This window comes from Mastigoproctus giganteus, chromosome 13 (genome assembly GCF_048544385.1).
Source record: "Mastigoproctus giganteus isolate SK-2022 chromosome 13, ASM4854438v1, whole genome shotgun sequence".
In the NCBI taxonomy this organism is placed as follows: domain Eukaryota; kingdom Metazoa; phylum Arthropoda; class Arachnida; order Uropygi; family Thelyphonidae; genus Mastigoproctus; species Mastigoproctus giganteus.
In genome coordinates this window covers 104,940,828-104,967,116 of record NC_143587.1, presented here as the reverse complement: position 1 = coordinate 104,967,116, position 26,289 = coordinate 104,940,828, and the positions used below count along the sequence as shown (strand labels likewise).

General features: G+C 37.9%; 1 protein-coding gene across 1 annotated transcript in view; it reads left to right on the top strand.

Moving 5' to 3' along the window:
* The window catches only part of LOC150076326 (gamma-tubulin complex component 2-like), a 210,126-nt gene that overhangs the window by 8,318 nt on the left and 175,519 nt on the right, over positions 1–26,289 (top strand). Inside the window, 1 exon segment of the mRNA XM_090388143.1 lies at positions 14,028–14,089. Coding sequence (XP_090244269.1) covers positions 14,028–14,089 — 62 coding nt within the window.

The window sequence follows — 26,289 nt, the reverse complement described above, 5'->3', positions numbered from 1 at the left end:
TACACTCACACAACCTATCAATCATGGTGTTATTTAGAATTTAAAATACATACTATTTACGCACAACATTTGCTCAGGCATTGTCTGCAGTAGATGGTGAGAAAAATTTTATGTTAAGAGAATTTTGAAAATCTTACAGTATTTACCATGCCATCTTAAATATTAATAAAGCCTGGGCAGAAATTACTAAAAGTTGTTTAAATGGCGCATGGAAGCAAATATGCCCACAGTACATAAACGGCTTCAAAGGGTTTGTAAAATACAAATCATATTTACAGATAAGATTGTAATGGTTGCATTACAATAGTAATAGGTTTGTAATAGGTTACAGATAAGATTGTAATGGTTGCAGAGCTACTTCAGTTAAGTGTTGTTGCCAAAGATGTGGAGAAGTTAATAGATTAAGTAGAGAAGGAGTTATCTAACTGAAGAATTTATTGCAGGCAGCAATGGTGAAAGAAGAAAATGCTGACGAAGTTCAAGATGAACCAAATGAGGAGCCGAGATGCTTCATCACCAGAGAGAGAGAGAGAGATGGTAATGGCATTTCGTGAAATTACATCAGCAATGGCGAGGTTTAAGAAGATGGAGCCTGACAGCGAATGATTCTTAAAAGTGAACTAAAAAGATTCTAAAAAGGGTGAATGAAATGCTAGCTACAAAAATCTATGGTGAAAAGGAAAAAAAAGCCACCGTCCAGTCATCCATTGATATGTTTTTTCGGGGTTGAACGGCCGACCCCTTCTAAACCTCCACAGTCCTCAACCTCTGCAGCGGCGTACTTATCAACTGAAGACATCGATTCTGGCAATGATGATCGAGGGGTAAAACTTACTGACGTTATGCCTGTCTCCTCTCTTTTTTTTTTTTTTTTTTTTTTTTGTAATTTTATAATTTTGAAATTTTTTAAATTGCATCCTTTTGTAATTTTTCCAGCCCATGAGATAAAAAATTGAATAAATACAATAAATAATTCAATTCACATGTTTGTCAAACATTTCTTTTTTGATTCAATCAATTCAGCAAGCACATTTACGAGTGCTGTACAAGAATGGGGAAATTCCAACTTACATAGAGTTTCATGGAACGCAACCTTTACGTTAATCGGGGAGTGGCTATATAGTAGTGTGCCACAAAATTTTAGCGTCTTTAAAAGTGTGCTGCAGCAACAAAATGGTTGAGGAACACTGATATAAATTATCGTGCAACACAGAAGCCTATGGTAGATATAAAGTAGTCTATAATCTAGTGAAGGCAGATTATGAGAAATCTTTGGTGAAGGATGCAAAGAAAAACTGAAAAGACTTCTTTACTTACATAAACACTAGAAGGAAGGGATGAATTAAATTGGTCCACTCAGTATCAATGGTTTGACTGTTAATGATCCTCTTCAGGTTGCTGACAAACTGAATGAGTATTTTGCAACTACATTCACACATGAGGAATTCTTTAGGGTAGGGGATGCTGGAAGTTTATCAAACTCTAACATGGAGCTAAATGATTTTGTAATAACCAAAAATGAAAGTGGAAGAGAAATTGTTGAAGTTAAACATAGGAAAGGCACCTGTGGTGGATGGGATCTATCCAATTATATTAAGGGAGGAAACAAAGGCAAACCTTTAGCCATAATTATGAGACCATGCTTGGATTCACGGGAGCCTCCATGGACTGGAGATGTGTGAATGTATCCCCAATTCACATAGGCGGATCAAAGGGTGATGTGAGGAATTACAGACCTGTTAAACTTCTGTTCCTGGGAAAATAATGTAGTCACTGGTAAATGAAGAAATTCAGGATCATCTAGACAAGACCACTGTTATATTTCAAACACAGCATGGGTTTGTTAAGGGGAAGTCATGTGTGACCAATTTGATTCGATACTGTGATGTGGTCACAAAGGAGTTGAATGCAAAAAAATAATTTTGATATCATATACGGTGGTACCTCGGATCACGAACGCCTCTAGTCACGAACAAATCGGCCCACGAACACAATTTCAGAACAAATTTTGATTCAACCCACGAACAATGCCTCGGCACATGAATGCACAAACATGGATTTGGCACCATGTTTTCGGCTCGTGAACAGCATCAGTTGTACTCAGGTTTGCACGCTGTGAACATTGTTTGTCGTTGCATTGTTCTTGATACAATTTTTTTTTCTTTTTGCATTAAATTAACCCTCATTATGGCTCCCAAGAAAGTGAAAAGTGTTAGTGAGTGGTGTAAAGAAGCCTAAGCGTATTACAGTTGAAACGAAGAAGGAAATAATAACTAAACATGAGAATGGTGTTCGTGTTTCTGATCTCACCAAGCAGTATGACATGGCTAAATCTATGATCTGTACTATCTTAAAGAACAAAGATGCGCTAAAGACGTCTGATGTGGCTAAAGGAGTGACTATGTTAACGAAGCAAAGGTCTCAAGTGTTAGAAGAAGTAGAAAAATTATTGTTGGTTTGGATTAATGAAAAGCAGCTTGCTGGAGATAGTGTTAGCGAAGCCCTAATATGCGAGAAGGCTTTACTTTTGCATGGTGATTTAGTGGCGAAAATACCGAATACAAGTGATGCTAGCGTTGACGAATTTAAAGCAAGTAGAGGCTGGCTCGAGAAGTTTCGTCGACGAACTGGAATTCATAGTATTGTTAGGCTTGGAGAGGCAGCTTGTTCGGACAAAAGAGCAGCAGATGCCTATGTGGAGGAATTTGCACACTTTATCAACTCTGAAGGTTACGTACGTCATCAAGTTTTTAATTGTGATGAAACGGGACTTTTTTGGGAAAAAATGCCAAGAAGTACATAACCCAAGAGGAAAAGTCCCTGCCTGGCCACAAACCAATGAAGGACAGGCTTGCACTTTTATTGTGCGCTAATGCAAGTGGGGATTGTAAGATTAAGCCTCATTTTAGTTTACCACTCTGAAAATCTGCATGCTTTTAAACGCAATGAAGTGCTAAAGGGTAAACTTCTGGTATTGTGGAGAGCAAATAGCAAGGCTTGGGTAACAAGATTACTTTTTATGGAGTGGTTGACTGAAGTTTTTATGCCAACTGTCAAGAAATACCTTGAGGAAAATAATTTGCCCTTTAAGTGTCTGCTGGTTATGGAGGATGCTCCTGCCCATCCTCCAAGTATGGAAGAAGACCTTGATGTTGAATATAACTTCATAAAAGTCAGATTTCTGCCTCCTAACACCACTCCTTTCATCCAGCCCATGGACCAGCAAGTAATTTCCAACTTCAAGAAGTTATATACAAAGGCTCTTTTTTCCAGGTGTTTCCAGGTGACCAACGACATGGATTTGACCCTGCATGATTTTTGGAAGGATCACTTCCATATCCTCCAGTGCATAAGCCTCATTGACAAGGCATGGAACAATGTCTAACCACACGTTTAAATCTGCCTGGAGGAGACTTTGGCCAGGTTGTGTGCCTGATAGAGACTTCGAGGAGACAGATGTAACTCTAGTAAACGAGATTGTGACCATTGGCAAGAGTTTGGGCTTGGAGGTCAACGAGGAGGATGTGGTGGAGCTGGTGGAGGACCACAGAAAGAACTCAACACAGAAGAACTTGTTGAGTTGCAATGTGAACAGATGAAAGTTATGCAGGAGGAGCACTCAGGAGAGGAGGAGGAAGAGGTGGTACATGTTTCAAGTGCTGATATCAAAGAAATTTGTAGCAAGTGGAGTGAAGTGCAGGTTTTCATTGAGAAGCATCACCCTAACAAAACTGTGACCAGCAGAGCAGTGGACATTTTAAATGACAATGTGGTGTCCCATTTTCGGAAAATTATCCAACAAAGAAAAAGACAAATGTCTCTGCATCGTTATCTTTTGAAAACACCAGCTACTGAGCCAGCAATCGAACCACACCCAGGATACAAACAAGAGAAAAAATGCCAGAAATGCCCGACGTTATTATGGAACCAGAATAATAATGACGTTATTATGGAACGACGTTATTATTCTGGGGCAGGCGAACGGATTAATTGGATTTGCATTAATTTCAATGGGAAAAATTGTTTTGGTTTGCGAACAGAGTCAAAGAACGAATTAAGTTCGTGACCCGAGGTACCACTGTACCTTTATTTCAGGAAAGCTTTTGATACCGTTTCACATAAAAATTGCTGTACAAATTGGAGCAGTGTGGCACTAAGGGCAAGTTGCTGCTATAAAGAGAGGGTTGAGTGGGAAACGATAGGGAGTGGTAATTAATGGACATTGCTCTTTGTGGACTAATGTTATTAGTCCACAAAGAGCAATATCAACGGTATACGTTTTGGTGCTGGACTTATTGTTTTATATATTTATCAGTGATATTGTTGAAAGGAAGAAGGCTTATTCCCAAGTTTACAGATGATGCAAAAGTTGACAGAGTGGTTAATGACAGTATGATACTGTAACAAGATCTAGAAAAGTTAAGCAGATGGGCGAGAAGTGGAAATTGAAATTTAACATCGATAAATGCAAAGTACTGCATATGGATTGCTGTAACTCCAGAGTAACATACCCACTGTATGGTTCTACACTCACTGTAATGGAAAATTTAAAAGATCCAGGGGTAATTGTGTAGTCAGATGTGACGTATTCTGAACAGTGCAGACAGTCTGCCAGGCAGCTCAGGCAGTTAATGGTGTATAGGAACTTTTCTAGCGAGGCCACATCTTGGGCACTGCATACAGGTCTGGAGGCCGCATTTTAGGAAGGATATGGAGCTGCTGGAACAAGTGTAGGGAAGGGCAACATTATTGGTGAGTGGAACAAAGGGTTGCTCTTACCAAGAAAGACTTTGGTTCTGCAAATTGCAGCGTCTGGAAACTTGGCACCCGCAAGATGATCTGATTGAGGTGTTTAAGGCTTTGAATGTTTTGAGCAAACTAAATGTTGATGGGATTCTTCCTCTTGCTGAGCCTTCCACACACGAGGGGGCACAAATTCAAATTGAGGAAGGATGGTTGCAGAAAAGATGTGCGGAATTTTGCCTTTAGCCAACTGGTGGTTGAATCCTGGAGCTGAACACAGGTTTCTTAAAGGAAGTTGATGCCTCACAATTCTGATTAGCTGCTTTGAGGTTGCCATAAGAGAACTGGATGCAAAGGATAATTTTGAATCATCTACTTAGATTCAAATAAAGCCTTTGATACTGTGCCACATGGTTGTTGTTTAAATTGAAGCAATGTGACTTTGGGGAAAGTTACTACTATTGATAATGGAATGGTTACATGATAGAAGACAAATAGTGGCTATAAATGGCCACTGCTCTTCATGGACTAATGGCATGAGTGGAGTTCTACATTGATCAGTGTTGGGTTTCTTACTGTTTTTAATATATATTTATAAGATTGATAGATACTGCAAGTTTTGTTTGAGATTACTGATGAAACATGTGTGCATAGTGGCTAATGATAATAATCAGGGCATTCAACTTCAAGAGGATTTACAGGGTGGTCTGAAAGTCTTGTAAGCCCTCTCATCACATGGATATAATGGAATTGAAAGTGGTGGGCAAAAAAGTCAGACTGCAGTTTTTTTTTACTTTATACTAGTCACAGAACATCTATTTAAGGATCCACATGGTCATTATGAGCACCATAATTCTCATGACTCAAAATAGTCCTGTACTATATCTGGTGAGATATTTTGCAGAGCTTAGCTTTGTTTATTTTGGTAAAGGGGACCCTCACAGCTTCCTTAAACTGTTTTGTTGTCTTTAATTATGCCCAGAAAGAGAGATCATTTCAGTTTCAGATTGATTTTCATATGTTGAATTATCTACTTAGCATTGTGGTTTGGGAGAATCCAAGTTCAAACAATTGTTGCTGTAGTGATGTTTCGAGTGATTGGAACGCTGATGCCTTCACTGCTCCTGCTGGGTTGACAGTAGGGCTTACAATACTGAGATCCCGGGATCCCTGTTATTTTTTTCCAGTATTCAAATACCGGTATTGATACAAAAATACCGGTTTTTCGGTACTAATTTAAAAAAAAAAAAAAAATAGTTTGTAATTTAATCACATAAAGGTTATAAAAATCACCTTTATGTGATTATGACATCCTTATCTCTACTAGAAAATTAGCATTAGCATTAGCAGAGGCATTTGATGCAAGAAAGCAAGCTTATGCAGCATCAGCCAAAAAAAAAAAAAAAACCACTTCCACTTCACCCCTCTGTTCATTCAAAATACCTGTCCAGGTGAGCCTTAAACTTATTTAGGCTATCAACTTCCACGACAAGGGATGGAAGTCTGTTCCACCAACCAACCACCCGCTGGCTAAAGGCAAATTTCCGCACGTCTATCCTACATCTGTCTTTCCTCAATTTGAATTTATGCCCTCTCAGGTGATTATTCTGAGCGAGAGGAAGAATCCCATCAGCATTGAGCATGCTCAAACCATTCAAGGCTTTATACACCTCTATCAGATCACCTCGCTGGTGCCTAGTCTCCAGACACTGTATTTTCCAAACCTTAAGCCTTTCTTCGTAAGAGCACCCCTTTGTTCCATTCACTAATCTTGTTGTTGCCCTTCTCTGTACTCGTTCCAGCAGCTCTACATCCTTCTTGAAATGAGGTCTCCAGACCTGTAAACAGTACTCTACGTGTGGCCTGACCATTGCCTTATACAAGGGAATAATCACCTTCTTATCCCTGCTAGAAAAATTCCTATATATCATTGACAATACACCATGAGCTACTGTTGCAGCCCGTCTGCACAACCACCTCCAGGTCCCTTTCATTCTCTACCACTGTCAGTGTAGTACCACAGAGTTGATACGTTGCTCTGGGGTTGCTGTTTCCCATGTGTAGTACTTTACATTTGTCAATGTTAAACTTCATTTGCCACCTCTCAGCCCATCTGCTCAACCTTTCCAGATCCTGTTGCAGCAGCATAGTGTCAGTACTGTCCTCGACAACCCTGCCTGCCTTTGTATCGTCTGCAAACTTCGACATTAAGCTTGATATACCATCATCAATATCATTTATAAATACAGAAAACAATAATGGACCCAACACTGAGCCCTGAGGGACTCCACTAATAACATTAGTCCACGACGAGCAGTGTCCATTGATTACCACACTATGATGAGAGCCTTGTCGATCAATTCGGCTCTGGAAAGATTGTGCAAGGCTCAAGGGGTAGAATTTTTTTCAGCCTGGACTGTACTTGTTAACAGGAGAGATTGCTTCTACAGGGATGGGATACACTTAAATAGAAAGGGTGCAAGAATATTTGCTGATGCTATCGAGGCAGTGTTAGGTGGGTCGGAAAACTGCTAGCTTGGGGGGAGACAAAGACGAAAAGATTAACAGTAGCCACTGGCAGAGGTGAAAGAGATTCTTGCACTGCTTCTATTGGAATGAGCAGAAGCCTGAAAAACAAGATGCAGGATATTTCAGAGACTGCTGGGAGTCATTGCGGTACAAGTAAACACATGGGTTGTGTTAGGGTAGCTAAGAATAGAAATAGGTGCATGTATAGTTGCATGTACACCAATGCTAGGAGTTTAGTAAATAAATTTGATGAATTTGAGGTATTGCTAAAAACATCAAAGGCAGATATTGTTGGGATATCAGAGACGTGGTGTCACACAGATATAAGGAATACAGAACTGGAATTTGGGGAGTACAACGTCTACAGAAAGGATAGACTGGATAGGAAGGGAGGAGGGGTTATACTATTAGTTAAGAAATACATAAAATCCAAGGAAGTGAAGCCAGTGGACATCGCTGGACAGTGCAGTGTCGAGTCAGTTTGGTGTGACATAAGCATTGGGAGATCAAAATTGAGAGTAGGAGTGTGCTATAGGCCTAATGACTCTGATGAGTATAATAAGAAACTGTTCGATAAATCATCAATAGGATGCCATGCAACATTGCAACCTGTCCACCATTCTCGGACAACTTCATGTCTTACCGTATCGTAACTCCCAAATCCCATTCCTCCACTACTGACTTTAATTCAACTCCACCAAGTGTATAAGTTATTTTGGGGTTGCATTTCTCTGAATTAAAGCATATAGCTACCTCTTTTCTGACCATTGCAGAAGTCTATCTCGATCACTCTGAAGAAGCTCTGCTTGGCGGCAGTCATTAACTACTCTACTGATCTTTACATCATCTGCAAGTTTAGACATCACACCCTATATCCCTTCATAGATGTCACTTAAAATAATCAAAAACAACAGTGGTCCCAATACTGTGGGGGACCCCGCTTCTTACATTAACCCAATCTGAGGAATAACTATTTATCACAACCCCCTGCCTGGTGCCCTCAAGCCATTGTGCTATCCATCTAAGGATTTTCCCTACGATCCAGCCTACTCCAACTAATAAAGTAATCGCTCCTGTGAGACTGAATCAAATGCTTTGCTGATATCTAAATCCAGCTCACAAATGACCTGTCAAAATGGCTAACCAGATTTGTTAAACATTATTTTCCCTTTACAAAACCATGTCGTGTATCCTACAGAATTCCATTTCCATCTAAATGATCCTGAATTCCACCCTTGATCATTGCCTCCATGATTTTCCCTACTACTGAAGTTAGACTGGCCAGTCGGTAATTTCCCGTTACACTCCTAGAACCGCCTTTATGTTCTAATTTACACCAATCCAACGGAATCTCTCCTGAGTCCAGTGATGCTCTCATAAGTAGCCTTAATGGTTCAATGCACTCACTTGCAGCCTCCTTTAAGATTATAGGGTATATGCCATCATCCACAGGAGCCTTACTCACTTGTGGGCGTGAAAGTTTTCTCATTAAATCAACATGTGTAATTTCAACGTTATTAATTACATTTTTTTCAACTTCACTCCCATAATTTCTCATTGATGTGAAGGGTTTTTCTTCTGTAAATATCGATGCAAAGTAACTGTCGAGTTCATCTGCAACATCAGTTGGGGTATCTAATACTATCCCACGCAATTACACATGCGTCCGATCTGATTTGTCCTTCTCTTGTTTGCATTTATATATGTGAAGAATTCCTTAACTGCACTCTTTACTCATTTTTTTCCTTATCCCCACTCTTTGCTCTCTCTCCCAGACTCAGTAAAGATACTATAGTGAAAATTATACTTCGCTGAATAAAACATTTTTCTCCTTCAGAAAATGATGAACATAATTCAACCATGGAAGATTGACAGGAACAGAACATCAGTGTTCTGCAAATTCTTTCCAAACTAAGAAATTGCTTCACTCCAATGAGATTTTAAAAGATGAAATTAAGTCGGAAATTAATGAAATACTTTTAACTGTTTTTGCTAAAATAGTTCAAAGCCTAGAAAATATGGAATGAAATTGTCTACAATTATCTCAGTACAATAGTACTAGAATAGAATCCGAAAGGGCATTTTCTGCTGCTAATCAAATACTGTATGTACCAAAATTAGATCCATTTTAAACAATCATGCTATTGATTGCTTATGTTTCTTAAGAGCTCACTTTATTTGGACAGGTAGTATGGATGCTTAAACATAACTAAACTTTGCAGTAACAATATGTATTTTTTTGTTTTTAGAATAACTGTATTTTAATGATTTTTTTTCAGAATATTTATTATTGCAATAAATGTTTATTTAAAATTTGAATTCATGTAATTTTTACCAGGATATTAAAACCGCATCCCAGTTTCATAAATTAAAAATACCGAAATACCGGTATTAAGATTTTGACCGGTATTGTAAGCCCTAGTTGACAGTCATTCAGTTAACCAAAATTGATCCTTTTGTGAACAACTTATGTTCCCGCTGCAGTACTTTCTTTTTAGTGGGGGGGGACTTTGTTAAACCTTGTAGTAAAATCCCTTTGCACATCTTTCATAGTCTCTTGACATTCATGAGTTCCTGTACTTACGAAAGCTCTTCCACATGGTAAAAACTTATGTTGGCCATCTAAAATGAAAAAAATATATAAAAGAAGATCTAAATATGCTGCTCCATTGGAAATGTTGGGTGGATGTAACAAGATTTTTGGACCACCCCACAGGTAAATTAAACAGACGAGAATAAAATGGCAGTTTAAAGTGATAAATGCAAGATACTCATTTTAAACCCCCCCCCTCTCTCTCTCTCTCTCTGCAGTGCAAATATGCTGCTAGAACAGCTCACTAAATTCTGCCAGTGATATATAGGAACTTTCCCAGCAGAGAAAAAGAGGTGGTTATAAGGCCACTTCCAGAATACTGCAGTCAGAATACTGAAAGGGTGCAGAGATAAGCAGCAAGGTTGGTTGAGGACACAAAAGGATATTCCCAACAAGAAAAAAATTATGTTTCTGTAAATTGAAATCTCTGTAGACTTTGCATGTGTTATTACCTAATTGAAGTATAAAGCTTTAATATGAATATGTAAACTAAAAGCAGATGACATCTTTACTAGCCGCCTCCGTAGCCAGGTGGGAAGGAGCAGCAGTGCATAGCACACGCTTCTTGATTAGACCGGGGTTCGAGCTCGTCACCACCAAATACGGAGGATGCAGAAAGGTCAGGGAATGACCACCGCATATCTCGGAGCAATATGGCTTTAGTTTCTAATGCTCCTAAAAAAAACCAAATAACAAATAATAACATCTTTACTTTTTATGAGATGAAACATACAAAGGGCATAAATTTAAATTTGGAAAGGATGGCTGAAGAATAAATGTGTGGAAATTTTGCATTCAGCCAAAGAGTAATCAGTTGTTGGATTAACTTCCACGTAGTGTTCTGGAGGTGGGTAGCTTGAATGAATTTAAGAAAAGTTTGGACAAATGATTGGAAGCATATTGATTTTTTATTATTAAAATTTGATGACAGCACTATCATGGTGAGTATGGATGTGGAAAATTTAGTTGAGAGAAGTAAAGAGATATAAAAACTAAATTAAGAGAGCAGGAGATTACAATTCCACAATGAATAAAAATACTCTTGAAAGCTATAATTATTATTAAAATTAGATTTAGAACCTAGTTATTTCAAATTCAAAGGGAAAATTTACACCATTTTCACCACCATTATGTTGAATGTCTTTGTGAAAAATTTGGAAGAGAGAGAGCAATTGGTTTGTTCATTAACCATCTGTATGGATCAGATCTTGTAGCAAGGCATAGCAAGACTTTTGCAGTAGATTTTTTGGATGACTGTTTTCTACATCACATGTTAGAGAGGCAGTGAGAGAAAGCAGTATTCTTGATTTGATTATCAGCAATGATCAGTGTATTGATGTGATATTTGCTTAAAGATGTAACTAACTGTTACATCTTTAAGTAGATGGCAATTAGTCAAAACTGTTTCTTTTGATTTTCCAGTTTTAATATTGATTTTTCGACTGCTACATAACCACGAACTCCTTCTTGTTTAAGATGAAGTTTTATAGTTGATATAGGCTCGAGAGTTGCTCCATACCTATTGAACTCAGCTCAGATTTCAGTTGCAATAATCATTGATTGCGTTTAGAAATCAGTGTTATAGTCTTATCTTGTGCTTTCATTGTTACGCACAGTCGTCCTAATCACCTTTAAACTGCCGGTCTCCTTGAATTGTTGAATGGTAGTTTGTACTCTTTAAATGATCTAGTTTTTTTGCCAATACTTCTTATGGAATAACTTTCTTTATGCAGAGTTATAATAACATGTTTTTTTCTAGACGCTCAGTTCCTTATTTCTTGCTGTGGTTATCACAAAACACACAAAACTTACACCAAACACTCTTTCTGAATGAGTGTTTGATTTTATAAGTTACAGCTCTTACTCCTCAATTTATATTATTGCAAACCTCTCTAGAATCATCTACAGTCTTTTATAATATTGAAACAATGCTCCCACTTTCTCAAATATTCTAGAATTATCTACAATGTTCAGTAATCTTCTACAATGTTTTATCACATTTAGGAATCTTCTACAATGTTCTACCGCATTTTGGAATCTTCTGTAATGTTCTACCACATTCAGGAGTCTTTTACACCTTTCTTAAATATTATTTAGGTTTTTTGATTTTTATGCATAATAGAAAATATTTCCTGGACATTGTGATCACTGAGGAGTAGTGCAATTGATCAAGGGACTGGCAGAGATTCTGGAACCAGATGCTATTAATAAAGATAATGATTGCAGTTTAACAGTGTATTAATTAGCAGTTATATCTTAATGAAAATGTGTTAAACTGAAACTGGAAGTATGGCCATGACAGATGATTCATCTTTATATTTTCACATAAAATGTAAAGGTAACCATTTTTTGACCTCCTATAATAAAGTTAATTAACCCTTTATGAGTGGGTTTCTGGATTTGATACATGGTCCTGAATTTTTTTTTTTGAGAAGTTATTTTATTATTATTATTATTTATTTTATTTTTATTTATTTATTTTTTTGAGGAATTTGTACGTGAATAAAAATTAAAAAAAAAAGCTCTGCAGTAAATACTTTTAAATATTTTTTTCCTATATTGACTTTATGGTCAAACATTAAAACGAGTTGCCGTCAAAAAGTAAAAACTAAACAAAATTGGAAAAAATGTATATATAAAAAATCATAAAAATTAAAAATATCATTACTTAATTTTTTTCTTTGCAGTAATATCCTCTGTGTTTATACACTCAGTGATTACTGAATTATGACCACCTACCTAACACATTTTTGAGTTACTGTTTGCATGTATAACAGCAACCATAATCTGTTCCAGAGTGTCAGAGTAGATGATGGTTGTGTCCATATGCCTCACTTCCGATTCCAAAACATCCCACAGGTGTTCAATTGGATTGAAGTCAAGCAAATTAGGAGGCCAGTGAAGATGGATGATATCTTCACTGTGTTCCTAGAATCACTCATGCACATTGTGGGACTGATGACATGGCACATTATCATCTTGGGAGATCCCATTTCTGTCCAGGAAAAAGTGCCGCGTGGCAGGCTGCATGTCTTCTGCTAAAGGCTGTCAGTAGACCTCACCAGTGAAATGTTGCACCAGGTATTTGGGCTCATCTGACCAGAATGTTCATTTCTAGTACTTCAATGTCTAACCAGCATGTTGTTGATATCACAGAATTCTTACATCTGAGTGTGCACCACATTGTCATTTGGAACATTATTCCTGCATTCCCTCTGTATTGCAATGTCAACTGTTGTACAATGACCTGCCTTTGAGTCTGTAGAACACACTGCATCCTTCACTTGCCGTGAACATCCATCTTACATAATTCTGTACAGTTCTGTCAGTGGGAGGTGATTTATTTGACCCATTTGACACCATTCTTTATACATTTTAACCACGGTGGTTGACAAGATATGCAGTTTTTGATATTGAAGCACCTGACTCACAAGCTCCCACAATCATACATTTTGAAACTCCATAATATCTTTACTAGATCCCATAACTGCTCCTTTATCACTTTGACTTGCATGACCAGGTGCAAATTACCACTGCTCTAGTGTATGAAGCTGTTTGGCTATTTATACTGTGAGCTATGTGGCATGGTCCATTATGGTTGGAGTGGTCACAATTCAGTGATTGCTGAGTGTATATGTATTATTTGTTTCAATTTCAACAACTTCTGGATCCAAATTCCTGAAGATATTCTCTAGGCTAGATTTAGGGAATTTTTTCAGTTTTAGCTTGTGCCCATATTTTCTTAAAGCTTGTTAAAAGGCTAGATCCCACTGTGCCAATTTTAGAACTGTGAATAATATAAAACTGGCTGCTAATACTTATAAACACAATTTGAGTGGTAGCATTTCTCTGTAGAGTTTCAAAAGAATCTGCGCATATACAGATGTAATTTACTGATACTGTAATGGCAAATCTTGAGAATATCTTTGTGTGTGTATGCACATGCATATTGCTTTTGTCCCTCGTCAAAAAACATATGTATATTAAACACTATTTAATCCTTTTTCCAAGTATTGATATATACATATATGCATACTTACAAAAAGATTAAATAGTTATTTGAACAAATTGATTGTTGTTGTCTTTGCTCTGTTTGAGGAATAGAATTACACAGAAACTAAAAAAAATTCTCAATATATGCATATACATTCTGTTATAACAGGCAGATGGCTTTGGTGGCACAGTTCTGAGTATGCTTCATGAAAGAACTACTGCTCTCACAGGGTATGTAAATTTACAAAAAATGTTCTTTTTATAATGATTTTATGTAGAGATTTTGTTTTTATAATAAGATTTTACTTAAATGCTGTTTAGAAAAGGACTTAATTTTTCAGATCTTCAAATATAAGTGTTATTTTTCTGTTTCTAAATGTATATTTTGATCAACTTCATAGATGTTTAGAATGAAATAGTATAATCTGCTCAGTTCGTGCGCATATGTGCAGTACTTTAAGTATATCACAAAGGTTATTTTATTTTTTGCATTGTTGAGGACAGTCCAAATTGCATGCTAACTTATAATATTTTGAGTTCTTGTATCTTGAATATAAAAACGAGGCAGATTTGCATATACACACAGATCAAATCGATATATTTTAATAAGAGTATGAAAACTAAATGTGTAGAATTAAGCAACATAACATGTATAGTATAATTTGTGCTACAGTAAAGTTGCTAACATCTAAACCAGGGTTCACCAGTTGACAGGCCACAGTCCATATCTGGAGAGCCAATAATTTGTGCATAATTTAATTATTTTTGTAAATTCCCTTAATTTAATCTGTTACAATTAAAAATAAATTTGATCATACATTATCAGATGTTTTCTTTATATTGCTGATGTCTTAAGACTTATGAAATATGAGTAATTTTATTTTATAATATAATTTAATAATTAATAACTTGCCCCACTCTGCAACCTGTATACGTTAGAGAGCACCATATAGTATCTAATAAACATTGATGTCTCTGTGTTGATTTTCGTAGTTAGCATTAGCATTAGCATTAGCATTAGTAGAGGCATTTGATGCAAGAAAGCAAGCTTATGCAGCATCAGCCAAAAAAAAAAAAAAAAAAATAACATAAATAAATAAAAATAACCACTTCCACTTCACCCCTCTGTTCGTTCGAAATACCTGTCCAGCTGAGCCTTAAACTTATTTAGGCTATCAACTTCCACGACAAGGGATGGAAGTCTGTTCCACCCACCAACCACCCGCTGGCTAAAGGCAAATTTCCGCACATCTATCCTACATCTGTCTTTCCTCAATTTGAATTTATGCCCTCTCAGGTGATTTTTCTGAGCTAGAGGAAGAATCCCATCAGCATTGAGCATGCTCAAACCATTCAAAGCTTTGTACACCTCTATCAGATCACCCCGCTGGTGCCTAGTTTCCAGACACTGTAATTTGCAAAACTTAAGCCTTTCTTCGTAAGAGAACCCCTTTGTCCCATTCACCAATCTAGTTGCCCTTCTCTGTACTCGTTCCAGCAGCTCTACATCCTTCCTGAAATGAGGCCTCCAGGCCTGTATACAGTACTCTAGGTGTGGCCTGACCATTGCCTTATACAAGGGAATAATCACCTCCTTATCCCTGCTAGAAAAATTCCTATATATCATTGACAATACACCATGAGCTACTCTTGCAGCTCGTCTGCACTGCTCAGAGAACTTCATATCTGCCTGCACCACCACCCCCAGGTCCCTTTCATTCTCTACCACTGTCAGTGTAGTACCACAGAGTTGATACGTTGCTCTGGGGTTGCTGTTTCCCATATGTAGTACTTTACATTTGTCAATGTTAAACTTCATTTGCCACCTCGAAGCCCATCTGCTCAACCTTTCCAAATCCTGTTGCAGCAGCATAGTGTCAGTAGTGTCCTTGACAACCCTGCCAACCTTCGTATCGTCTGCAAACTTGGACATTAAGCCTGATATACCATCATCAATATCATTTATAAATACAGAAAACAATAAAGGCCCCAATACTGAACCCTGAGGGACTCCACTAATAACATTAGTCCACGATGAGCAGTGTCCATTGATTACCACTCTCTGTCTTCTCCCCCTCAACCACCCCTTTATCCATAGCAGCAACTTGCCTCCAATGCCACACTGCTCCAATTTGTGCAGCAGTCTTCCATGTGCAACAGTATCAAAAGCCTTTCTAAGATCCAAGTATATAATATCAAAGTTATTCCCTACATCCAGTTCTTTTGTGACTGCATCATAGTATCCTATCAAATTGGTCAGGCAAGACTTCCCCTTAACAAAACCATGCTGTGTCCTAGCTATAACTGAAGTCTTGTCTAGATGATCCTGCAGTGCTTCTTTCACCAGTGCCTCCATTAATTTTCCGGGAACAGAAGTTAAACTCACAGGTCTATAATTACTTGTGTCAGCCTTTGATCCCCCTTTGTGAATTGGGGTCACATTTGCACATCTCCAGTCAATGGGTACCTCCCCTGAGTCCAAGGAAGCTCTCATAATTATGGCTAAGGGTTTGCTTACCTCCTTTGCTGCCTCCTTTAATATAACTGGATAGATCCCATCCACCCCAGGTGCCTTTCTTGTGTTTATCTTCAACAATTTCTCCTCCACTTTGCTCTCAGTTATTACAAGATTCTCTAGCTTACTGCTAGAGTTGAATACACCTCTGGCATTCCCCTCGCTGAATAACTCCTCATGTGTGAATGTCGATGCAAAATATTCATTTAGTTTGTTAGCTACCCGAGCAGGATCATCAACAGTTGACCCATCGATCTCAAGTGGACCAATCTGATTCATCCCCTTCCTTCTAGAGTTTACATAAGTAAAGAACTCTTTGCTGTTTTTCTTCGCATCCTTTGCCAAAGATTTCTCATAATCTGCCTTCGCCAGCCTAACCTCCTTTGTAACTTGGTTACAGATCAACTTGTATCTATCATAGGCGTCCGTGTCACGTGTTAATTTGTATGTATCCCATGCATTTTTCTTCTCTGCCATATGCCTCATTAGTTCATCTGACAACCATTTAGGCCTAAACCTTGAACAATATTTCTTAGTTGGTATGTAAAGCCTAGTAGCTTCCACGATAAGTTCTTTGAATGCTTCCCATTTTGAATTTGCTGTTGGCAATATCATCAGTTGATCCCACTGTATAGAATTTAAATACTGTCTCAGTCCATTGTAGTCGCCTTTACGAAAGCAATACCCCTTCCCTTTACCCCTAATGGTAGTTACCTCTTTGAGTAACTCCCACTTCAGCACACTGTGATCACTGCCACCAAGTGGTTCATTTATCTGCAGATTCTTAATGCATGAAGAATCACTACTGATAATCAAATCAAGAGTATTACTCCCTCTAGTTGCCTCCCGAACATGCTGATGTAGAAAACAATCATCCAATAAATCCACAAAAGCCTTGCTACTGTGTGAGTGACCAGCCCCCAAATTCCAGTCAATATCTGGGAAATTAAAATCCCCCATTATAAGACTCTCTGATTTACTGGCCCACTCTATTTCTCCGAACAGTTTCTTATTATACTCATCAGAGTCATTAGGCCTATAGCACACTCCTACTCTCAATTTTGATCTCCCAATGCTTATGTCACAAACGTCACGTAGTCTGCTGAGAGATAGATTCATATATATTCAGTCAGTTTGTGCGCATATGTGCAGTACTTTAAGTATATCACAAAGGTTATTTTATTTTTTGCATTAATGAGAGGTATAGTTGAGGCTGACAGCTTTGGGAAAGTTCAAGGGTCAGCTGGATAGTTACCTACTTGAAGAAGGGAACACGGGTAGTTTATTTAATTCTTTTAATTTTTTTTATTATTGTTTTTTGTTTGGCTAGCCTCCTTGCACTAAAAAAAAAAAAAAAAAAAGTGCAGCCATTATCAACCCACTGCAGGATGGAAGCCTCCTCAACAATTCATGTTGAGGGAAATGGACCATAATCTGCCACGCTGGTCCAGTGCAGGTTGGCAGATCGACCGTATTCAGCAGTCAGGGGCTTGAACCCCGGTCTACTCAAAGAGCGTGTGCTACTGCACTCCCGCTCCTGTCCACTTGGCTACGGAGGCCCTCCTTGCACTTCATGACTAAAATTAATATATATACAGTCGGACCTCTATAATCTATATAATAAAATTGATTGTTTGCTTCAAAAAATTCATTAAACAGAAATTTCGTTATAAAGAAATATAACCTTTTAAACAATAAAAATACTCTAATTCACTGTTCAGATATTAGCATTAGCATTAGTAGAGGCATTTGATGCAAGAAAGCAAGCTTATGCAGAATCAGCCAAAAAAAAAAAAAAAAAAAAGCACTTCCACTTCACCCCTCTGTTCGTTCAAAATACCTGTCCAGCTGAGCCTTAAACTTATTTAGGCTATCAACTTCCGCGACAAGGGATGGAAGTCTGTTCCACCAACCAACCACCCGCTGGCTAAAGGCAAATTTCCGCACGTCTATCCTACATCAGTCTTTCCTCAATTTGAATTTATGCCCTCTCAGGTGATTATTCTGAGCGAGAGGAAGAATCCCATCAGCATTGAGCATGCTCAAACCATTCAAGGCTTTATACACCTCTATCAGATCACCTCGCTGGTGCCTAGTCTCCAGACACTGTAATTTGCAAAACTTAAGCCTTTCTTTGTAAGAGCACCCCTTTGTTCCATTCACTAATCTTGTTGCCCTTCTCTGTACTTGTTCCAGCAGCTCTACATCCTTCTTGAAATGAGGCCTCCAGACCTGTATACAGTACTCTAGGTGTGGCCTGACCATTGCCTTATACAAGGGAATAATCACCTCCTTATCCCTTCTAGAAAAATTCCTATATATCATTGACAATACACCATGAGCTACTCTTGCAGCCCGTCTGCACTGCTCAGAGAACTTCATATCTGCCTGCACAACCACCTCCAGGTCCCTTTCATTCTCTATCACTGTCAGTGTAGTACCACAGAGTTGATACGTTGCTCTGGGGTTGTTGTTTCCCATGTGTAGTACTTTACATTTGTCAATGTTAAACTTCATTTGCCACCTCTCAGCCCATCTGCTCAACCTTTCCAGATCCTGTTGCAGCAGCATAGTGTCAGTAGTGTCCTTGACAACCCTGCCTACCTTTGTATCATCTGCAAACTTCGACATTAAGCTTGATATACCATCATCAATATCATTTATAAATACAGAAAACAATATTGGACCCAACACTGAGCCCTGAGGGACTCCACTAATAACATTAGTCCACGACGAGCAGTGTCCATTGATTACCGCTCTCTGTCTTCTCCCCCTCAGCCACCCCTTTATCCACAGCAGCAATTTGCCTCCAATGCCACACTGCTCCAATTTGTGCAGCAGTCTTCCATGTGCAACAGTATCAAAAGCCTTTCTAAGATCCAAGTATATAATATCAAAGTTATTCCCTGCATCCAGTTCCTTTGTGACTGCATCATAGTATCCAATCAAATTGGTCAGGCAAGACTTCCCCTTAACAAAACCATGCTGTGTCCGAGCTATAACTGAAGTCTTGTCTAAATGATCCTGCAGTGCTTCTTTAACTAGTGTCTCCATTAATTTTCCTGGAACAGAAGTTAAACTCACAGGTCTATAATTATTTGTGTCAGCCTTTGATCCTCCTTTGTGAATTGCGGTCACATTTGCACATCTCCAGTCTGTGGGTACCTCCCCTGAGTCCAAGGAAGCTCTCATAATTATGGCTAAGGGTTTGCTTACTTCCTCTGCTGCCTCCTTTAATATAACTGGATAGATCCCATCCACCCCGGGTGTCTTTCTTGTGTTTATCTTCAACAATTTCTCTTCCACTTTACTCTCAGTTATTACAAGATTCTCTAGCTTACTGCTAGAGTTGAATACACTTCTGGCTTTTCCCTCGCTAAATAACTCCTCGTGTGAATGTCGATGCAAAATATTCATTTAGTTTGTTAGCTACCTGAGCAGGATCATCAACAGTTGACCCATTGATATCAAGTGGACCAATCTGATTCATCCCCTTCCTTCTAGAGTTTACATAAGTAAATAACTCTTTGCTGTTTTTCTTTGCATCCCTTGCCAAAGATTTCTCATAATCTACCTTCGCCTGCCTAACCTCCTTCGTAACTTGGTTACAGATCAACTTGTATCTATCATAGGCTTCTGTGTCATGTGTTATTTGTATGTATCCCATGCATTTTTCTTCTCTGCCATATGTCTCATTAGTTCATCTGACATCCATTTAGACCTTGAACAATATTTCTTAGTTGGTATGTAAAGCCTAGTAGCTTCCAAGGTAAGTTCTTTGAATGCTTCCCATTTTGCATTTGCTGTTGGTAACATCATCAGTTGGTCCCACTGTATAGAATTTAAATACTGTCTCAGTCCATCGTAGTCGCCTTTACGAAAGCAATAACCCTTCCCTTTACTCCTAATGGTAGTTACCTCTTTGAGTAAATCCCACTTCAGAACACTGTGATCACTGCCACCTAGTGGTTCATTTATCTGCAGATTCTTAATGCATGAAGAATCACTGCTGATAATCAAATCAAGAGTATTCCTCTCTCTAGTTGCCTCCCGAACATGCTGATGTAGAAAACAATCATCCAGTAAATCCACAAAAGTCTTGCTAGTGTGTGAGTGACCAGCCCCCAAATTCCAGTGAATATCTGGGAAATTAAAATCTCCCATTATAAGACTCTCTGATTTACTGGCCCACTCTATTTCCCTGTACAGTTTCTTATTATACTCATCAGAGTCATTAGGCCTATAGCACACTCCTACTCTCAATTTTGATCTCCCAATGCTTATGTCACACCAAACTGACTCGACACTGCACTGTCCAGCGATGTCCACTGGCTTCACTTCCTTGGATTTTATGTATTTCTTAACTAATATCATAACCCCTCCTCCCTTCCTATCCAGTCTATCCTTTCTGTAGACGTTGTACTCCCCAAATTCCAGTTCTGCATTCCTTATATCTGTGTGACACCACGTCTGTGATATCCCAACAATATCTGCCTTTGATGTTTTTAGCAATACCTGAAATTCATCAAATTTATTTACTAAACTCCTAGCATTGGTGTACACGCAACTATACATGCACCTATTTCAATACTTAGCTACCCCTAACACTACCGATGTGTTTACTTGTACCGCAATGACTCCCAGCGGTCTCTGAAATATCCTGCATCTTGTTTTTCAGGCTTCTGCTCATTCCAATAGAAGCAGTGCAAGAATCTCTTTCACCTCTGCCAGTGGCTACTGTTAATCTATTCATCTTTGTCTCCCCCCAAGCTAGCAGTTTTCTGACCCACCTAACACTGCCTCGATAGCATCAGCAAACATTCTTGCACCCTTTCTATTTAAGTGTATCCCATCCCTGTAGAAGCAGTCTCTCCTGTTAACAAGTACAATCCAGGCTGAAAAAAATTCTAAATTTTTTTCAGCCTGGTGAATATAGTAAAAAATATAGTAAAAGATGGGAAATAAATCAGAAATAAGTGGGAATGAATACATTTTCTGACATTTTAAAACAGTTAATTTGTTAATACTTAAATGCTATTTAAAAAAAGACTTAATTTTTCAGAGCTTCTTTTTAAATCTTGAAATATAAGTGCCATTTTTCTGTTTCTAAATATATTTTTGATCAACTTCAGAGATGTTTAGAATGAAATAGTATAATCTGCTTCCACTGTTGAGAGCAGTCCAAAATGTATATTTTTAACATTTTAAAACAATTAATTTTTGTTTATACTTAAATGCTATTTAGAAAAAGGACCCAATTTTTAAGAGCTTCATTTTAAATCTTCAAATAGTGCCATTTTTCTGTTTCTAAATGTATTTTTGATCAACTTCAGAGATGTTTAGAATGAAGTAGTATAATGCTCCTCATTGTCCTCAATAATGGGAGCAGATTTTTTTTTTTTTTTTTTTGTACCTTGAATTACTCAAATATATTTCCTGGCACATTTTCTTCACACTGAAGACCTCAGTGCAAAGTTTCAAATGCTGCCAACATTTCATGTTTGGAAGGTTTAACATTGCCCTCATTTTTATCCAACTCATTATCAGTATTGTCACTAGTTCTTTGAATACTATCCAAAAAGTTGGAATCACTTGTATATTCACTACTATAACATCATTATCAACTCCTAAAAATTTGTCAAGAACAATTTCTCCACTGATCAAACCTCTTGCTTGGAGTTATTCCCAAGATTACTCAATATCTTGTAGTAGTTCGTCCTTCTCATTGCTGTTAATTGGGTTTTATCAAAACCTGCATTTGCAAAACAATTCTTAATCGTTGTTTCTGTCACACCTTGACTCCACACTTTCGTCAACTCTGATATGCACATCCACAAATCTTGTTCTTGTTTGTTACCGCAACAGAACATACTAGCCAGATGTTCTGAGGGCAGAAACATTTTAAATGAGTTGGTAGCTAATGCCAGGGAAGCGAGCTTAAATAAATTGTTAAGGGGTGTGCCAGGGTAGTTAACTATACAAGAACACTAAGTCTTAATTGTTTAGACAGTAATGTCAGAAGTGTCGTCAATAAAATGAGTGAATTCAATCTGCTGTTCAGGACAAGTAACACTGACATAATAGAGCTTACGGAAACACCCGGCGATGGGAGATGATGAGTTTCAGTACGGTATGTATAATGTATTTAGGAAGGGTAGGGAAGATAGAAGGGGGGAGGGTCATGATTCTTATCAAAAACAGCTGAGTATGACGAAAGGATTCAGATGTTTCGTATGCTAGTATAGAATCTGTATGGTATGAGATAGTTGAAAGCAAGGGTATAATGAGAGTGGGAGTAATCTACAGGCCAGGTGATTGTGAAGATTATGATGAGAGCCTCTACATGCAAATGGAATGGGCAAGTAAGCATAAATGTCTTATTATGGGTGATTTTAATTTGCCTCTAATTGATTGGAGCAAATGGGAAGGAAACTCCAAATGGTGGACAAAATTTTTAAATCAACTACATGATTATTATTTGTATCAACATGTCAGGGAAAATACTAGGGAAAAGAATATTCTAGACTTCATCATCACCCACGAACCAGATGACATAATAGGGCTGACACTACAGGAACTAGTAGAAGGAAGTGATCACGGAGTTCTATGATGGATGATGAAGAGAGAGAGGTAGCAGTAGTTAGTCAAAGGAATGGGTTATAATTTCAGGATAGGAAGTTACGATGGCTTAAGGTGTTACGTAGCTTCTTATTAACTGGGAGTGATTACAAATGAATTATGGTACACCTTTAAAACATTAATCACAGAAGGTGTGAATGCTTATATACCATTAAAAAAAATACTCCACAAGGAAGATTCCAAGTTGGATGAATAAGGAAGTTGCCAGATTACTTGAGCAGAAAAAGACAGCATAGAAAAGTTACAGAGCAATAAAAAGTACTGAAGCCTACAACAGCTACAAATTAATCTGTAATAGTTCCACAGAAAAGAAAGGTTAGGCTGGCAAAGGCAGATTATGAGAAATTGCTGGTGAAGAGAGTGGGGATAAGGAATTCTTCGCATATATATAAATGCAAAGAAGAGGAGGACAAACCAGATCTGACCCTTATGTAATGGACATGGGATAGTATTAGATACTCCAGCTGAAGTTGCAGATAAACTGAACAGTTATTTTGAATCAATATTTATAGAAAAAAAACCCTCTACGTCAATGAGAAATTATGGGAGTGAATTTGAAAAAAATGTAATTAATGATATTGAAATTTCATATGATTATTTAATGAAAAAACTTTCCAGCCTACAGGCCAGTGAGGGTCCTGGGTTTGATGGCATAAACCCTATAATCTTGAGGGATGCAGCAAGTGAGTGCTTCAAACTGCTGAGGCTAATCATGAGAGCATCACTGGACTTAGGAGTGATTCCGTTGGACTGGAAAAGTGCAAATATATCTCCAGTACAAAAGGGTGGTTCTAAGAGTGAAGTGAGAAATTACCGGCTGGTCTGTCTCACTTTTACTGAAGTTTTCATTTCTTAAACAGACCTTATTACAGATGATACGTTAGGACATTTGATACTTTGCTTGCTTTTCATGGACATCCTTGATATTTTTTGTCATGCAAAAATAGTAATTGTCAATGTGGTTATACAGTTCTTGCCGCAACTTTGGAACGGCAAAATGCATACTTTTAATTTTCCCAGTTAGCTATCTTCTCAGATTTCTGGTGCAGATAATGTAACACATGGGTCCACGTCAATTCGTTGATTTTCTTCCTCTGATTTTTTGTTGTAAACTATCTACAGATGTAGCAGAAATTGTCAAGGTGATTCAGATGCTTCCTTGCTTCTACTTAAACATTTTAACTAGACAGCGCTAAGCAAAATTCAGAAGAAACAAACAATACCCAATAGATACGAAGACAAACTGTAACACATAATTATTCTGTTTCCGTTACTTAAAGAGAGAGGTAGGGGTTAACAATCAAAGATGAAAATATTAATCCTCCCCAGCTTGACTGCCATCTATGAGCTCATGCAAACGTAGTTATTTGCAGGTAATACAACAGATCAATGTATATCTACTCCCCAAAATTGTAGTAAGATATAAGATCAAAAATTAAGTATTGTGGGTAACTACAGAAACCTTTATATGTTGAAATTGTGACATGATGTGATATTTTAAAATTATTTTTGAAATCTATACAGAATGTGTGAATCTAAAATTGACTGCAAACAGCTGATATATTAGGTGAGGTAAAAATCATGTTGGCCAGTGTTATTCGTCTTTTTTTTTTTTTTTTTTTTATGATATCCCTAAAGACGAGAGGTATTAGAAACTATAATACTTAGTACCGTACATGGGTTGGAGGTTGAGAAGACGAAAGAAGATATTTGTTGACATTAGACTTCAGCTTCTGTAGACTAATTTTCAGGAAATATGTATGAAGGAAGGTTGTTCCAGAAAACAGCAGTTGAATGAATAAACAAGGAAGATGAAAAGTTGGTTCTGTGAGTTTGAAGTTGGACAGTAAATGGATGTTGGCTGGTGGTGGCACGTGTTCGGACTGTTTTGAAAAAGAGAATGGGAATTATAGAAGCCAATTCAGCAGAACAGTGCCCATGGAAGTATCTGTAGAAAAGGCATGCAGCAGAAACAGATTGTCTATGAGACAGAGATTGGAGAGACTCTGTTCAAGATGAATCATTAATTAACCCAATTGCCCTCTTCTGAATGGAATCTAGAAACCTAAGAGAGGTTTTGGGGGCGCAGCCCAGTTGTGGGAACAATGTTCCATGGTAGGGTGGATTTGCGATTTGTACAGAGTGAACAGCTGTTTGGAAGAAAAGTAATGCCCAGAGCGAAAGAGAAAACCAAGTTTTTTAGATTCAGAGGAAGCAATATTTGTAATGTTATTTATTTGTTATTTGGTTTTTTTTTAGGAGCATTAGGAACTAAGGCCATATTGCTCCAGGAATATGCGGTGGTCATTCCCTGACCTTTCTGCATCCTCCGTATTTGGTGGTGACGGGCTCGAATCCCGGTCTAATCAAGAAGCATGTGCTACGCACTGTTGCTCCTTCCCACCTGGCTACGGAGGCACCAATAATAATAATAATATTTGTAATGTGCTTGTGCCAAGAGAGATTAGAAGTCAGGGTAATCCCCAAAAGAGATATATCATTTGCTTAGAAATCGGAGTGTCACAAAAGATAAGCATAGGAGCAGAAGAATCCTTTTTGCGAGATATAAGACAGGACTGAGTTTTAGAAGGATTGAAATGATGGAGACTTATCTGAAGGTCGGCATTTAAGGAATTGGTAGCAGATATTCAAGAAGTTGAAGCTGATTAAGCAAATTTCCAAGCAGATAGAAAAACACCTTTGGAATAAGAAAGTGAAAAAAAGGTGGAAAAAACAGGATTAAGTTCAGGAGCACAGGTTTTGAGAACAAGTGTGGAGAAGTAGCATCAGGACCTGGAGCTTTCTTAGCATCAAGATTCATCAAAATCCTTCTGACATTCTTTTGGCAGAAGGCCACAGGAGGCATTGAATGGAGTGTGTTGGGAATGGTGGGGGTGTTTTGCCAAGATCATTAATACATGAGGTGAAAGAAAAATGGGATGCTAGCAGGTCAGCTTATCCTTGGCTGAAGTGACAATAGAACCATCTGGTTTTGACAGAGGTGGGAGCTGAGATGGGTAAAAGTTGCAGCCAATAGCTTTGGCAATAGACCAGAATGCTCGGCTACCATTAGGGCAAGAAGCAAGTTTTCTACTCTTAGCCTGTTTAAAATCTAGTTTGGACTGAAATTAGATTTTGAACAGGCTAAGTCTGCTCTGGGGTGACTAGAATTAGTTCCTGAGAGTTTAGAGAACAATCTAGTCAATTATTATCTACTCTTCTACTCACTATATACGATATTTTCATTATTTATTATAATTTTTAATGAAAAAAAATT